Genomic DNA, 15,109 nt, shown 5'->3' with positions numbered 1-15,109 from the left:
GAAATAGTAACGGAATAGTAATAATACTTTGCACTTCCATTCAAGAATCTCCAAGCATTTTATAAACATTCCTTAACTAGCGCTTACAATACTGTTCTGAGTATGTAGGAGTCAGCTCTGCAGTGGGAAACAGCAGCTGTACGACAGAGAAAAGGAATACTGCACAACAATTTAGGATTAGAATCATGCACAGCATTGCCAACCCCAAGCATTCAGAAATCATAAGTCAGCCCTCAGAAATCATGAGATTGATTTACAGATTGTGAGATTTAAAAAAAATAACACATTTGGACTATTTTTATTTGCCTTCTGACATTTGCATCTTTACGGTCCCATTTTCAAAACTATATCCATAACCATGCGGACTAGAAACTTACTTTTTAAAAAACGCTTAGATTCTGGTGTATTCACTTGCTGCAGAGTCTAGGGCTTAAAAAAAATGCCAAATATTGTGATCCTTGTGATAAAATGTCACGACTTGGCAATACTGCATCTATGCAGTCAAAAGCACATGAGGCAGTGTTATTACCAAGGTTAGAATTTGAAAGAGAGTAACAATACCTATATTTGCAAAAGGTGGCATGGGATCTTTAACCACCATGGTCAGGTCCTCCATTATAAAACTTTAGAAATCTCCCCTCCCCTCATATAATCCTCGAGCTCAGGGGTTCCCAAACTTGTTCCGCCACTTGCGCAGGGAAAGCCCCTGCCGGGCCAGGCTGGTTTGTTTACCTGCCGCGTCCGGAGGTTCGGCCGATCGCAGCTCGCTACTCCAGGCCAATGGGAGCTGCTGGAAGCAGTGGCCAGTACGTCCCTCAGCCCACGCTGCTTCCAGCGGCTCCCGTTGGCCTGGAGCAGCGAACCACGGCCACTGGGAGCCGCGATAGGCCGAACCTGCGGACACAGCAAGTAAACAAACCGGCCCGGTCCACCAAGGGAAACAAACCGGCCCGGTCCACCAAGGGCTTTCCCTACACAAGCGGCGGAACAAGTTTGGGAACCACTGCTCTAGCTCCATGCTGGGACTGGTTCAGTGCTGACTCAAAAGGAAGGGTGCCACTTATAAATTCCTAATAGCTCTTCATGTGAGAAATGAGCAAACTGACTAGCATAGTCTAAGAATAGATGAAGAACTTCCCCTACTCCTTGAGTCAAGCACTATATTTTTGGTTTGAGAGTAGCAGCTGTGTTAGTCTGTATCCGCAAAAAGAAAAAGAGTACTTGTGGCACCTTAGAGACTAACAAATTTATTTGAGCATAAGCTTTCATGAGCTACAGCTCACTTCATCGGATGCAGTGAGCTGTAGCTCACAAAAGCTTATGCTCAAATAAATGTGAGTCGCTAAGGTGCCACAAGTACTCCTTTTCTTTTTACTATATTTTTGTGCTTTCTGCATTTCTGGTTTGTGGAGATCATGAAAACTCATCAGAGGCCACTTTGATGTCTGACTCGACTGAAACCCTGATGTTCTGGAGTTTTATCTCCTAAACTGTCCCATCAGATTTCTAAACCAAAAAGATCTGGAAAATTTTGTGGTGCTTATGCAAATCAAATTGGACTTCTGACTCTACTGGTGTTTGGCTTCAATGACTGTCCTGCTTGGTCCGCCCTATCACATCATTCAGATCAGCCTACACTCACATTCTCTGTGTACACTGATAACAGCTGCTGCAGCTGTGTATTATTGAGCTTTATCTGAATGTGCAAATAGTGAGTAACAAACAATGCATGCAGGGTTGAGTCACTGACAAAGTTACAGTGCATTTTTCCATGCTATGGCCCACTCCTGTGATTAAGAAATGAGCTATTGTTTATGCTGTATTTGTAAAGGACCAGGGATACCAAGGTGTGCATATAGAAGCTGTTTCAATATAAATCTATCAGGAGCATATTTTCCCCAAACCAACTGTTATTAAACCAATTATATAGAAAACAAAAAAGAGAGAAATAGCTTTCCAATACTTTTCAACAGCTCATAACTTTTGACTAACCCTGCCCAGTACCTAAACCAGCCAGCACTACCGCACAGGAAACCCAGGTTCAATTCCCAGATATGACAGCTGTCCCTACAGGGCTAGCTGTAAGCTGTGAAAGTCAGAAGCCCTGTTTCTCAGATGCACTAGAGCTGCTTTACATTACTGCACTGATGCACAGAGGCCTGAAAGATGGTGGAGCCAACCACAGGAGGATCAATCTAGCACAGAGGACTGGTACAAGAGACACATAATTACCACAATGGATTCCGTGCTACCATCCCCTCTCCTGGCTGTCAAGGTACTGGGCTTTCATGGACCTCGGTGATTCCCCCACTGCAGTTAATAGCCAGGATGAAATTAGTGTAGCCCTAAGCTGCTGTAAATTATGCTGGGAAAGTGCACAGCCAGTAATCCATGCCTAGCATTTCAAATACATCCCAGTGGTTAGCACTGTAATTCATATAGATGCTTTTTCTTAAATTCTATTTAAGACAGAGGTCTAAAGTGAACCTGCATTGAGAGCTGCTGATTTTCCAATTTACATATGATTAAAAAATACATTAGCAGGGGACACTGGTGTTTACATCTGTAGCTGGTCAGGGACCTGCAAGAGAGGAAAAGAAATCTCATAAAGCCTAAGAAAAAGTGGTTAATTTGTAACAATGAATCCTTACAATAAAATCTCTTAAGTGTTTTTGAAGACTGAATCACATAAACATTATCACTGCGAGCTTAGGGCTATTTATATGGATTTTACCTCCACAACTAGAATTGCACCAGCACGATTGATCTTGCATGAACTATCAGGAAATGAGGAATTATTTAGTGGACTTCATTTTCTTGCTTAGTAATATGGGCGCTGACCTTGCACCGAATCTCATTGGCTTCTCGTTGGGGTTCTGCATGGGCACACAGCCTTGCTCATGTAGATGCAGCAGCATGATCAGGGCCTTAATACGGTTGCCCAGAAAAATTAAGATATTTTTACATTTTAGTTTAGCAGCTGAACACAAAATGGTTGAGAAATGGAAAGAGATTTTAAAAAAAAAAAAAAACACTGTTGTAGAGAATTCAATGCCTGTAACCCTTTGGTTTGTTGCCAGCACTCTAACAGTATTATGAATGTAATAGAACATACAGGCTTCTGGCAAGAACAAAGAAACATGCCACTTTTCTAAAGAATTTGCAGATCCAGTATTAGCACAAATAGCGGAGTACAGCTTATATGCATGTACATCTCCTGAGAAGTGGATTAGGCGTCCGAACCTTAAAATAGTGTAGACAAGAAAAGAGTGTCAAAGTGTTGAGAGTAATTTTACTCCTCCCAATTGCTAAAATTTTATTGTTCAAAGGAACATCATCTTAATTATTTCTGTCTATACCAATTTAAGGATGGGACCTCCACGTCTCGATTTTTTTAATGTCTTAGGGGACACTGGAGTCTAAAGATAAGCAAAATACTCATCACTGATGAAACAAAGAAAGAAAGAAAAGGAAGCAATGACTATTTCAGTTACTATCTCTTCTGTTATATCTCACTTGTGGAGAGTTTAACACAGATTATTACACTTTTAAGAGTGAGTCTGCCTCTGGTAGGAACATTCTTCACCAGGTAAATTGTGACCAAAATAGATTATTCCTCCAAATCATTAATGAATTGAACCTTAGTAGATATTAGATGACTAAGACAGTTTACAGCTGGGCAGAGGGATTTTGTTTGAGTCAGAGAGTCCTATTTGGTTTATCATAGATAACCTATATATGGGCAGACATAAGTGATCTTAACTAAGTCCTATGAAAGGGAAACAAGTATTCAGTTATTTAAAAGAAGTCATTCAAGAATTAAATTAGCGATGTTTCTTACAGGTCCACCACTCAAGGAGTGGTCTTGAGGCAGTCAAATTAATTAAGAATCTTTAGTTTCACTTTAAATCCCATTACGTCTGTTTTATTCAAGGTTATCTTATGTTTCCCCTCCAAAAGGGTATAGTCCAACCATTTCAGTGTTTAGCATGAGAAGTTGTTACTTCATCAAATTATGTCTTTTCAACATCCCATTAAAATAATTTCAAAAAGAATTTTAATTATTCAATTGGCAATGCTTTTGGAAACCATAAAAACTGTTTTCCAAACTTTTCAAAAATATGCATTCATCCATCAATTCTCTCTCACTTCAACTAATCCAGCCTGGAGTTGAGACTCCTCCATACTTTTGTTCTAAGCTTACCCCACTCTGAAGTTGTATGAGGAAACTGTTAGTCCCAAAAATTAAGTTTTAGAATGGAATCTTCTACTAAACTCTGTGCATTATACAAAATAAGACTTCGCCACTTCCCCATAGTCTACAATCAAAAACAATGTAGTATTGTATCAGTGCATGCAAGAATGTAAAAGTGACATTAATTAGTAACTGACTACATGCCAACCTTTAAAAACTGTTTTGAAAATATCAGCCCAGGCGCACCATCTGGTCACCATCTTTTGATGTGATTTTGAATGGCGGGGGAGAGGGCAGATATCTGACTTGCTAGTCAACAAAATACTACTCCCAAGTGGGCAGAATTTTGTAAAGCTGGAATATTTTGATTTACATTGGTCAGTTTTAGAGATATACAAGATGCAAGGCAATTGCAGATGCAAAAAAAATGAAATCTTAAAAACTATAATAATCCAAGGTGTTTAATATCTAGGTACATTACATGTTTCCTCAGTAGCTGTCAAAATAAAACTATAATAGGACTTTGTACAAACTCTGTATTCACTTAATTGAAATTTAGTCTATTCAAACAACATTGTTTCATACCAACTGACTTGATTTGTGCTTGTTGAGGGATTTGGTGGACTATAAAAACAAGACTCTTATAGTAATGAAATATTCTGCAATACTGCCACCCAGAGGCCAAATACAATTAGTAAAGGTGTATCTTCAAAAACCTTCTGTCTACCTGCTTACTTATACTTCTATTTTTATTCATGATACATTGTGTGTCACATTCAGCTGTAGAATGGGGAATATGGATCTTGGGTCTGTTGCACAAAATACATATTAAATGTCAAGACTACTCTGTTAGCAGATGACATTTCTGCTATAAGATATTGCAAAATGTTTCCATTTAAATAAATTGTTTGCAATTCTTTCGCAGAAATGAAAAACAAATCAGTAGTTACCTAAAAACACAAACTTTTGGGGATAAAACTTATTTGGCTAAAAAATATCTTACTAGTATTTTTTATTTATGGTTTCAGTTCTCAACTAAATATAGTTTTTCATTTATTCATTATCCCATTTTCTAAATTTAAAAAAGTTTAATATTGCAACACAAAACAATGCCAAATGAAAAATAACCAAAAATATTTGAACTGATCATGTAGAATGTTAACATATTTTTGTAGGTCCTGTATTTACACAGTAAAAAAAAAAACCCTTAAAGAATATTGTAAATTTACACAATGTTATAATATAGATAAGACAAGTTCCCTAACCCAAATAAAGTACAAATCTAGATAAGAAGCCTATGACACAGACAATATTTCAGGAGTCTGTTGTATCTAGCTGTTTTCTTATGTCTTATACTTAAGATTATGAGGTCTTTGAGACAAGGATCATCTTTGTGTCTATGTGCCATTGTGCTAAGCAATGTACAATCAGCCCTCCTAGGTGCTACCACAATATCAATAATACTGAAAAAAGCAACAACCGAGTATTACTAGAAGATACTGAACGAGGTGGGATTTAAGGAGGAAAGAAAGGGTACTTGGCACAGGACAGTGAAACTGATCAACACAAAGGGCATCAGAACAGTTTTTTAAAGAAGTGCATACAGATTAATTTAATACACATAGGAACTGCCTAGAAGTGTTGGACTCCAGTGTTCTAGTCCTTGTTCTGCCACTTGCTTTACATATGGTTTTCAATTTTGCCATCTGCAAGGGGAGGATACCTACCTACCTCTCAGGGGTATGAAGCCCTTTGAGATGTTCAGATGCAATGTGCTATGGAACTGCAAGAAACAGCATTTATGCCAAGCCTTGCAGCAGTGGAGGAAGATACTCCACTTCTCAGTGTGCTATGTGTGTTGTTAGCTATCGAACTTGTGATGAATTATAAATGTTGTTGTTTTAAGTTCTCCTTACAGTAAGTTATCTTTGTATTGTTGTTATATTGCTATACCCTTACAGAGAATAAACTTAACTGGAGCTAATGTTTTTAAATTTTTTTTTTGTTTTTAAATTCCTGTATTTCACAGGAATGAAATTTCACAGGAAATGTTTTTTGTTTTTAAATTCCTGTATTTCACATCCATGAGCAAGCAATTCCTAAATAGGTAACTCATGGCTGTTTGGCAGAAAAACTGCTGTTTTATTAAAAACAATTTTAAAAAGAGAAGCAAATGTACTTTTCTATATTAAATACACCAAAATTGCCTTTGAAAAACTTATTTATAGTTCCTTATACACAGTTTCATTTTTAAATTATTTATTAAAAAACATCCAGTGCATTTGCTGTCTTCAAAACCAAAAGAAAGTACTTCACAAAACAGTGTGTCCATACAACTATATACACATATGGAAAATGAGTTCACATCTTAGAGTTTTACGTTCTCGGTGGTCGATTCATTAGTAGGAGAAGGTTCAACAATCAGTCTTGGTTCAATCAGTGCATCCCAGCTTTCAGTTATCTGAAACAAACATGTAAAATATTTAGCATGGAGAGAAACAGATGAGAATTTCTTTTATTGTCTATATTTGTGCTAAGAAGATACATATCAGCTGCTCATCTATACAAGAACATTACTAAACAAGAACTACTGTATCGTACAGAGATCCGTATGGTGAATCCCTACTCTGCTTTTCTGCTTTCCCAATACACACAGAATTCCACTGACATCAGCAAAGATCCACACATGTAGGGAGAGTAAAATACCAGATGAATAGACAAACTTGTAAAAACTGAAATATGCTAGACATAATATTGAATTCTGTTACATTAAGAAAAAAAGTCTTCAAAAAATTTTGTTCAGTGAATTGTGTATATACATCTATACACCTGTGTAGCTACTAAATAAGGTATAATGTTGAAGTAATGATTGCTATAAATATACACCAATCACTATAAAGAAGCAATTATTTCTTATTTGTTTTCACTCATTTTCATTGAGACGCATTGACAATAAGAAATCTCACTAAAACAAGTAAGTTCTTTACCGGCAATGAAGTGTCACATACAACTGATAATATTTCAACTGTGCATAGCACAAGGCCAAGCACTTTAAAGCATATTAACACACCTTTGTATCCTGAGAAACAGCATATTCTATCACTTCAGCTCCATCTGCAGACTCATACACCAGATCAAACTTTCCTGGCTCTTTCACCACTTAAATAAGAAAAAAACGTGATTTCCTGTTAGTTTTATATAAATGTAAAAGTAAACATTATTTGTATAATATTTAAAAACTAGTCAAGTTCATTTATTTAATCAGCAATACACATTACAACAAACATTGATACAATCATTCACTCCCCAGGGGTTCAATGAAGCAGTTGAGCAGTAATGACCATACACTACTCTGTGTTTATACTACACTGTATCACACTATACAGTATCAACTCATTAACCTAATTTGTTTGCGGTAGGGACCCATTTGTCACTGTTCAATTCTACACTGCATATAACTGGTATATATGTATCAGAGATAGGTGACCTAGTTCAACCCCTTCCAAATTACAATACAGGTATCTAGTTAAGACCACACAGTAAAATCCAGTAAAAAGTCAACATTTGCCAACTCAGTCACAAATCTCTCCTGATTTAAGTATAAGGAAAAACTATGTCAAACTCAGATGTGTGGCAGCTGTTGATAAATGCTGGTTGTTAAATGGCAACCACTATACTTGCATTCAGAATTTCAATCAATTATTTGAGGTGCACTCCATTATTTGGTGTAGGACTAAGTCCTTACAAAGTAAAGTCAATGGCAAACCTATTGACTTCAAAGGACTTGGCCCTAAAATTTCTTCCATTCACAAGCATATGTCTATTCCATTTATTTTCATTTAACATTTTAATCTTTCAGATGATACAGTGCCATTCCAATGGGACATTGTTCAGTTTCTAGTACAACTCAAAGTGAACTTTGTATGCATGATGCCACACCTGACAAGTCATTCGAGTATCCAAACCTGCTTGGCAATATGTACAACCAACTTCAAGACAGCAAGCAAGTACCATGGATTTATCGTATTTAACATATTTTAATCTGCGGGAAATTTTATGAAGTTTGAGGTAATGCTGAAGAAATGTCTGAAAAATTGTAATATATCGTCTTACAGATGTTTACCACTGCAGCAGAAATGACTTTAGATATTTACATACTACTTTCTGGAGTTACATATACTTGCCTGCCGAAGAGGAAAGAATCTCAAGCTCTAGCTGTTTGTTATCAGCATTCCAACTGATTATTTTTCCCTCCTTCAAAAAACAACAAAAATGGTCCTATGGTGAAGCATAGCAAATTTGACAAGCACTGTATTTCATATTGCATTACAAGGATATGCTTGAACACAGCCAGAGCACATATTTCTATTTGAAGAAGTCTTTTGGCCAGTTCTGAAAAATCTGTTCAAGTATTAAACAATTAACTTTAAAAAGTTTTAAATGAGCTGAAATTAGTAATACCAATAAACCCCAAATCTTGTATTGCCACAGTCACTGCGGATTAATGTAGCAATCAGTCAGCTATAAACCGAGTTTTCTTTGAAACTGCTGCAAAGGTTTATTTTTAATAATTCCATGAAATGTCTTAACAACTTCAAACAAATGTGCCGTGTCTTTCAATGTTCTTTTGCATCCAGAAGCTTGGAATATTTCCTCACATTTTAAATTGTTTGCTCTTAAATCAGCAGAATTGTTTGCATGTGTTTTTCTAATTACAACACTAATACTTTGAATAGTTTTGTATTTTGTAATTATTTTTTATTTATATTGGAAATAGTCTGCATGGTAACAGGAGAAGTGGGGGGGGAATATACAATGCACAGAATTATAAAATATCTAAGACTCCCCCAAAATCTTGTCTTACCCGCTATAGTATTATACATGCATTTTTGGAAAAAATACCTTGTAGTCAGATACTTCAGGAGTGTAATTGTCAGTTAATTCCAAAAGCTGTTAAAAGAAAAATATAAATCATTAAAAGACATGAAAAATTATATCTCCTGCTTCTGGCCCTTGCTGACGCCACTTACTATCCAGCCTGGGCCCTATCACTGAGGTGAAGTGCATAAGAGCTATGCATTCTGCTCCTAGACCCTAATGCTTGCCCCAGCTAGTATTTCATAACTGATTGCTCCAGTGGCTTTCCATTCAGCTTGGGCTTCAAGAAGAGATCACTGTGACTCCAGCTTCCGCAGCACCAGTGATTGCTTTAGTTATTTTTGATTTGGGAAATGAAGTAGCATTTTTATAGCAAGGTTTGTGATGATCTCCCAGAAACATCATACAGAGAGAAACAGTAACTTAAGAGGATTTTCATAGTGACTTCGTTTATGTGTGTGTGAAGCACTTCTCTCTGGGGTGGTCTTTAAGGAGTTGTTTGTATCACAACAGCTTTTCCAGGGAAAAGAGAGGCATTCTGGGAAGGTTCCAAGTCAGCTTGATTAACTGAAGCTTGACTCAAGTGGTCCGAGGGAAGGATCCATTATACAGATTTGTCTAGGAATTCCTACTGAAATTGAGGGGGAAATGGAGATATAACATTTCTTTGCTTATGTTGTCATTTTATTAAGTTAAAACAAAATAAACTTAAATGCATCAGTTCCAAAGCTTTCTAAAATAGAGGCATCAATTGATTGCCTTCAAGTTGTGTCTTTAGAGTAAGACAATTTGAAAATATACACACAATCAAAACTATAGCAGGTTCTTTTATTCAAGAAAATACTTGGTTAGAGAGATGAATGAATGATTTTAGAGCTACTTGCAAATACAAGACATACCAGAAGGCTTAGAGGGCTTTGAACCAGTCAGAGTTTCAGATTTCTTATAAAAAGATTTAGACGAAAATGTCATTCACTGACCAAGGTGAAAAAGGGTTCTTTGGATACCCAGTTCTTATGCTAATGGTTGAAGACCTAGCTTTATAGTTCATCTGGAAAGGTTGTGATGTCAATCCTATTAGGACCCATTTTTCCTCATCTAACTTACAAGCTAGGGGAACCAAGGTTAACTGCATATCAGGATAAATGCAAACATATTGTCTGATACTTCTAGAGCAAAAGTCACTAAATAATGCAAGTTTGAACACTGCAAAATTTTTGGATGTCACAGCTAAAGTAGCTGTGTTATATCCTGCAAAATGTATTCTACTAGTACATCTGAAAGAGATCTGAGCCATATGACTAACACTATATATTTTAGGGTTTCCTTACCTTAAAGGCAATTTTTTCCCCTACTTGTGGAGGGGCAGCTAACAGAGGTAGTACACTATATTCCCTCTTTGGAACTTCCACTGGATTCTGTGAAATAAACATTAAGCCCATTGATTCAGTTACTTAATTAACAAAAGCAATATTAATGCTGTATGAAAAAACTCTGAGAAAATCCATCACACAAACCAGCATCCAACCCAAAAGGTAGAGCACAAGCTATGTGTATAATGTAAAACAACAGTATTTTACAAACACTTGTTCAGGATGTGAGTTAGCTGGCCTTACCTGTATGAACAGTACAATTGTATTCTTTACAATGGTCTTATTCTTATTTTTTTTTGTTTTGTTTTTACCATTTATGCTCATTTGATGTGAGAGGCAGTGTTCCCTGGTGGGTGGAGCACTCAGATGGACCTCACAAGACCTGAGTTTTATTCCCAGTCCTGGCACTGGCCTGTTGGGTGACCTTGGGCAAATCACCTCTCTTCTCTGTGCTTCAATTTCCTATCTGTAAAATGGGCATAATGATACCGACCTTCTTTGTTAAGTGCGTTGAGATGCATGACATAAGAGCTAGTGGTATTACTGTGTTTTTGTATATTCAATTACTAAAATTTTAGTAAGAAAACTATACATTTTAAAAAAAATCTTTAAAGAAATGTGTTATTAGGACATAAATAGTCACCCACCTGGATAACAACTGAAGTGTTTGTTGCTGCTTCATTTAACTGCTGCTCTTTCTGGCTTTCACGACCGTAGTTGAAGAAGAAGCTATTGCTTTCTCCTCGGCTTCGACCTCGACCCCGGCCTCGGATCATCCCACGACACCCACGGCCCCTATTTCCTCTCCAGAAGAAGTTATCCTCTCCTCTTCCAAGTCCCCTTCCAAAACTGCTAGGGTTTACAGCTGGTCCTTGACTGCTAGTTGGCAACTGTTTATCACCATTTCTTACTACGGATTTATTGAAGCCAACATTTGCTATGGGCTTTTTAATAACAAATGTCTCTGAATCTGAACTATCAGACTTTGAAGAGGATGTCTTTGCCTTGGGGGACTTTGACATAATGTTCACAATTGGTGGATTTTTAGGCAGCAATTTTCTCTTTGAGTTACTGCTTTGCTCCTCCTCTTCCATACTAGAGTCAGAATCTGAACTCGAGGACTGGGGTTTAGCTTTTTTACTAATTGCAGTCTTAGGGGAATTTTCATCTTTAGACTTGGCAGTAACTTTACTAGCAGTAACAGTTTTTATAGCAGAATTTGCAACAAGTTGGGATTTGTCTCTGTGTACGGTTGCTGCCACAGGTTTATGTGAGGATTTATTTTGTTTCATATCCATTACACTGTCAGATGATGTGCTGGAGGAATCACAATCTAAAATTCCCCCTCTTTTTTTGCTGGACTGGGCTGCAATGTTTTTTACTGTGCTACTTTTACTAGGACTCAGAAGGAAACTGTTGTTGGCCTTTTCTAAGACAGTCTTTCCTCTAACTGCCCTTATCTTTCTCTGCTTAGCATCCTTTCTTTCTTGCTCCAGCTCTTTCTCCCCCTCCAACTTTTTTTTAAGCTTTTTGGACTCATCAAGACCACTGTCCTCCTTGCCTCCTGTGATACCATTTCTTCCATTCACCTCTTCTTTTCTTTTTCTTTTCTTGGACTTTTTCCAAGAGTCTTGAACATTTACAGAGTCCTCTTCCTTACAAGAAAGATGTTCAGAGTTCTGTTTCTTCTTCTTCTTTTTCCTTCTGTGTCTGTCATCTTCACTTTTAGACTCCCCCTCCTCTTCCAACTTTTGCCTGTGCCTTTTTCTCTCTTTTCTTGATGAATAAGTGATACCGTTACCCATCTCATCACAAATATCTGCAACTACCTCTTCCAATTTAACTCTGAAAAAGACAGAGAAACCAGCATTCAGTATAACTAGCAAATTAATATTCCTTCCTACATATTGAGTTTGAAATAGTTATTAGATTATTGTCTTTTAGAAATGAGGATGTCACAGCTATTCACTTAGCAGCTAAGGAATATTACCTTAGTAGATGAGGAGATGCACCTATAAATCTCCCAACAAATTATGCCACCAGGGACTAAACTAGCTGCCATCGAACAGCCTAAAATCCCCCTATGCTCACTGGTGGGGGGAGGGGCACAGACAGTGTGCACACACTGCAGCATGTCCCCGTTGCTTGAGGGGACCACATGCCAGTGCAGATGCCATGGAGTAGAACTCAGTGGGAAGTCTGCAGGGAACATGCTTTCCTCCAGTACCTAAGAAGCCTTGTCTTGCACCCCAGATTTCCTCTAGCCACACAAACACACTTTAGGTGTTTGGTCTGAGGCACAGGCTGTAGTAGGAAGAGAGCCCTGAGACATAAGCCCTTGTATCAAAGACCTGCTATGAGACAAAACCTGCTCACAAAATCTGACAAAAACAGGGCTGATATTGCAGAAATACACATTCCTAAGAAGTGCTAGTCACAAAGTACTCACGCAAACACATCCCGATATCAGTGGTACCAGAACATCCTGATATCAGGAATGCTACAAAAACATTCCCCAAAGATAACAGGAACACACTGACCCCTCCTAAAAGATAAGGTCAGGAAGAGAGTACATAATAAAAACATTTTGATCCAACCAATGTGTACAAGGTGATGTGTGATAACTACCCACGTCAGGGAGCCATAATTAACTATGTCAAATGGGCAGTACTAACTTGTTTGTATCAGAATATAAAGATGTATCTCAGAGGAAGTATCTTTGTCTAGCCTAGGAAGGAACGGAAAGTCCCGCCATTCACTGAGCTGGTCCATTGTTACAGGCATACATGTATTTAGTGTTCCGGTAGAGTCTGCGGGATACTACTACCGTGCTTTGACAACAATAAACCTGGCTGGGTGCCTTTGTCCCTTAACGAATCTTGTGGGCATTGGGCGGTTCGCACAAGGTTTGTCGTGCCAGCTGTCTGCACAGGGCTGGTGCAGCACACAGAGGGAACTCACACACACACGCAGCCAAATATTTGTCAACATCTAACCACACAGGCTTTGTGGGACATTGCAGGCCTGCCTTCAAAATCTCAAGATTTTAAGGGTATGTCCAGGCAACAATAAAGATGCTTTTCAAAGAGAGTTGAACCTAGGCTACAATATGACCTATTGACATGATTTTAAAGGTATTAAAAGGCGTCTGCACAAGGGGAAGAGGGTGTTCCAAATCGTGTTAGCTAACTATTTTCAGAAACAGGTTTTCCCACCACTCGGCAAGAGCGGAGTGGGGCAGCCATGAAAGTAGAGTTGCGAACCCTCCAGGATTGGCCTGGAATCGCTGGGCATTAAAGATTAATCTTTAATTAAAGATTATGTCATGTGATGAAATCTCCAGGAATACATCCAAGCAAAACTGCCAACCCTACAGGAAAGAAACACTGCAGGGAACGGAGGAGGTGCAGAGAGACGGCTCCTGGCCGGCCTCGCTGGAAAGCGGAGATTTGAGCCTCGAGGCCCACGCTCCTCGAGCCACGTGGGGAGCGGCCGAGTTTCATAATAATAATAAAAAAAAAATCCTCTCTTATGCCTCCATTTTTCAGTCCCAGACGAAAGCACCACCTTGGGCCAAGGGATCCTAGGCAGAAACGTCAGGAGCGTCTATCTCCCACGGGGGCAACTGAACCCTGGCCAGAGGTGCCCCCACCAAGATTCGCTGCCCTTCCCTTCCCCCGCCGCCTGAGGGAGTCTCGCGCCCCCCCCCGCCCCCGCTACCTGAGGGAGTCTCGCGCCCCCCCCCCGCCTGAGGGAGTCTCGCGCCCCCCCCCCCCGCCCCCGCTACCTGAGGGAGTCTCGCGCCCCCCTCCCGCCCCCGCGACCTGCGGCGCGCGCTCCCGTCCCCGATACCTGAGGGAGTCGTTGTCCCGCACCAGGCGCGCGCTCTCGGTCGGCGGCAGCAGCGCCCCCTCCAGGAAGAGGCTGAGCTGAGCCCGGCGGCTGAAGCCGAACTTTTCCCGGATAAGGCTGATGAGGTCGGTGACCAGGCGCACTTGGCTGGGCTCCAGCAGCAGCCAGCACAGCGAACATCCCGGGCTGCCCGGCGGTGGGTAGTCGAAGAGCAGCCGGAGCCGCACGGGGCCCCCTCCACCGGCCACCGCCATCTTGGACACGGAGGCCGGAGAAGGGAAGGGGGTGCTACGGTGCCCCACGCGGGACAAGAGAGGCATCACTCAGACGCCACCTGTCGGCAGCAGCGGCGAACTGCAGCCCGAGAACAGTGCACGCTGCCGCAGGGAATGACTGGATTGTCACTCACTGGATCACAAGTGTGTTCATCTTGATCTTCAGTAACTATTCTGAGTTTTATCGACTTTGGTTTTACCGTAGTATTTATTTTGACGACTACGGAGCTCAGCACAGGATCAGGGCCCACCTTTCCAATATTGTTCCCTACTTCCTCTTTTTCATAGTGACATTCATGAGAATTTGGGCACTGAGGAGCCATCTGAAGACGAGCTCTGTGTGCCTCCAAAGCTTGTCTCTCTCATCAACAGATGTTGGTCCAATAAAAATATTACCACCTTGGCACAGAGGAGTGTCTGTTTTAGACCCTGCTGCTGCAGCTGGCTATGCATGGGTATTAAAATAGAGCTGGGTGGAGCCAGATGCAGGATCAAAGCCTTAATTATCACTTAAACTCTCTGTCCCCCCCCCCACC

The 15,109-nt window shown here is 39.8% G+C and overlaps 1 protein-coding gene across 2 annotated transcripts; it reads right to left on the bottom strand.

The window, feature by feature from the left end:
• Window positions 1–1,329: 1,329 nt before the first annotated feature.
• On the bottom strand, window positions 1,330–14,618 carry COIL (coilin). 2 transcript variants are annotated; one of them, XM_073310336.1, is made up of 8 exons: window positions 14,299–14,618; window positions 11,094–12,291; window positions 10,405–10,491; window positions 9,098–9,145; window positions 8,380–8,449; window positions 7,266–7,354; window positions 6,576–6,656; window positions 1,330–2,581 (listed from the first exon to the last, which is right to left on the bottom strand). In XM_073310336.1, the coding sequence occupies exons 1-8, from the start codon at window positions 14,616–14,618 to the stop codon at window positions 2,558–2,560; spliced, it is 1,917 nt and encodes a 638-aa protein (XP_073166437.1). In that variant the 3' UTR covers window positions 1,330–2,557. The 2 variants fall into 2 exon arrangements, with proteins under 2 accessions (XP_073166437.1, XP_073166439.1); XM_073310338.1 differs by having other exon boundaries at window positions 6,561–6,656; window positions 14,299–14,578.
• Between the last annotated feature and the right edge of the window lie 491 nt (window positions 14,619–15,109).

The sequence above is a fragment of the Lepidochelys kempii genome, chromosome 14 (assembly GCF_965140265.1).
Source record: "Lepidochelys kempii isolate rLepKem1 chromosome 14, rLepKem1.hap2, whole genome shotgun sequence".
Taxonomy (NCBI): domain Eukaryota; kingdom Metazoa; phylum Chordata; order Testudines; family Cheloniidae; genus Lepidochelys; species Lepidochelys kempii.
This window is presented reverse-complemented; position numbering and strand designations above follow the sequence as displayed.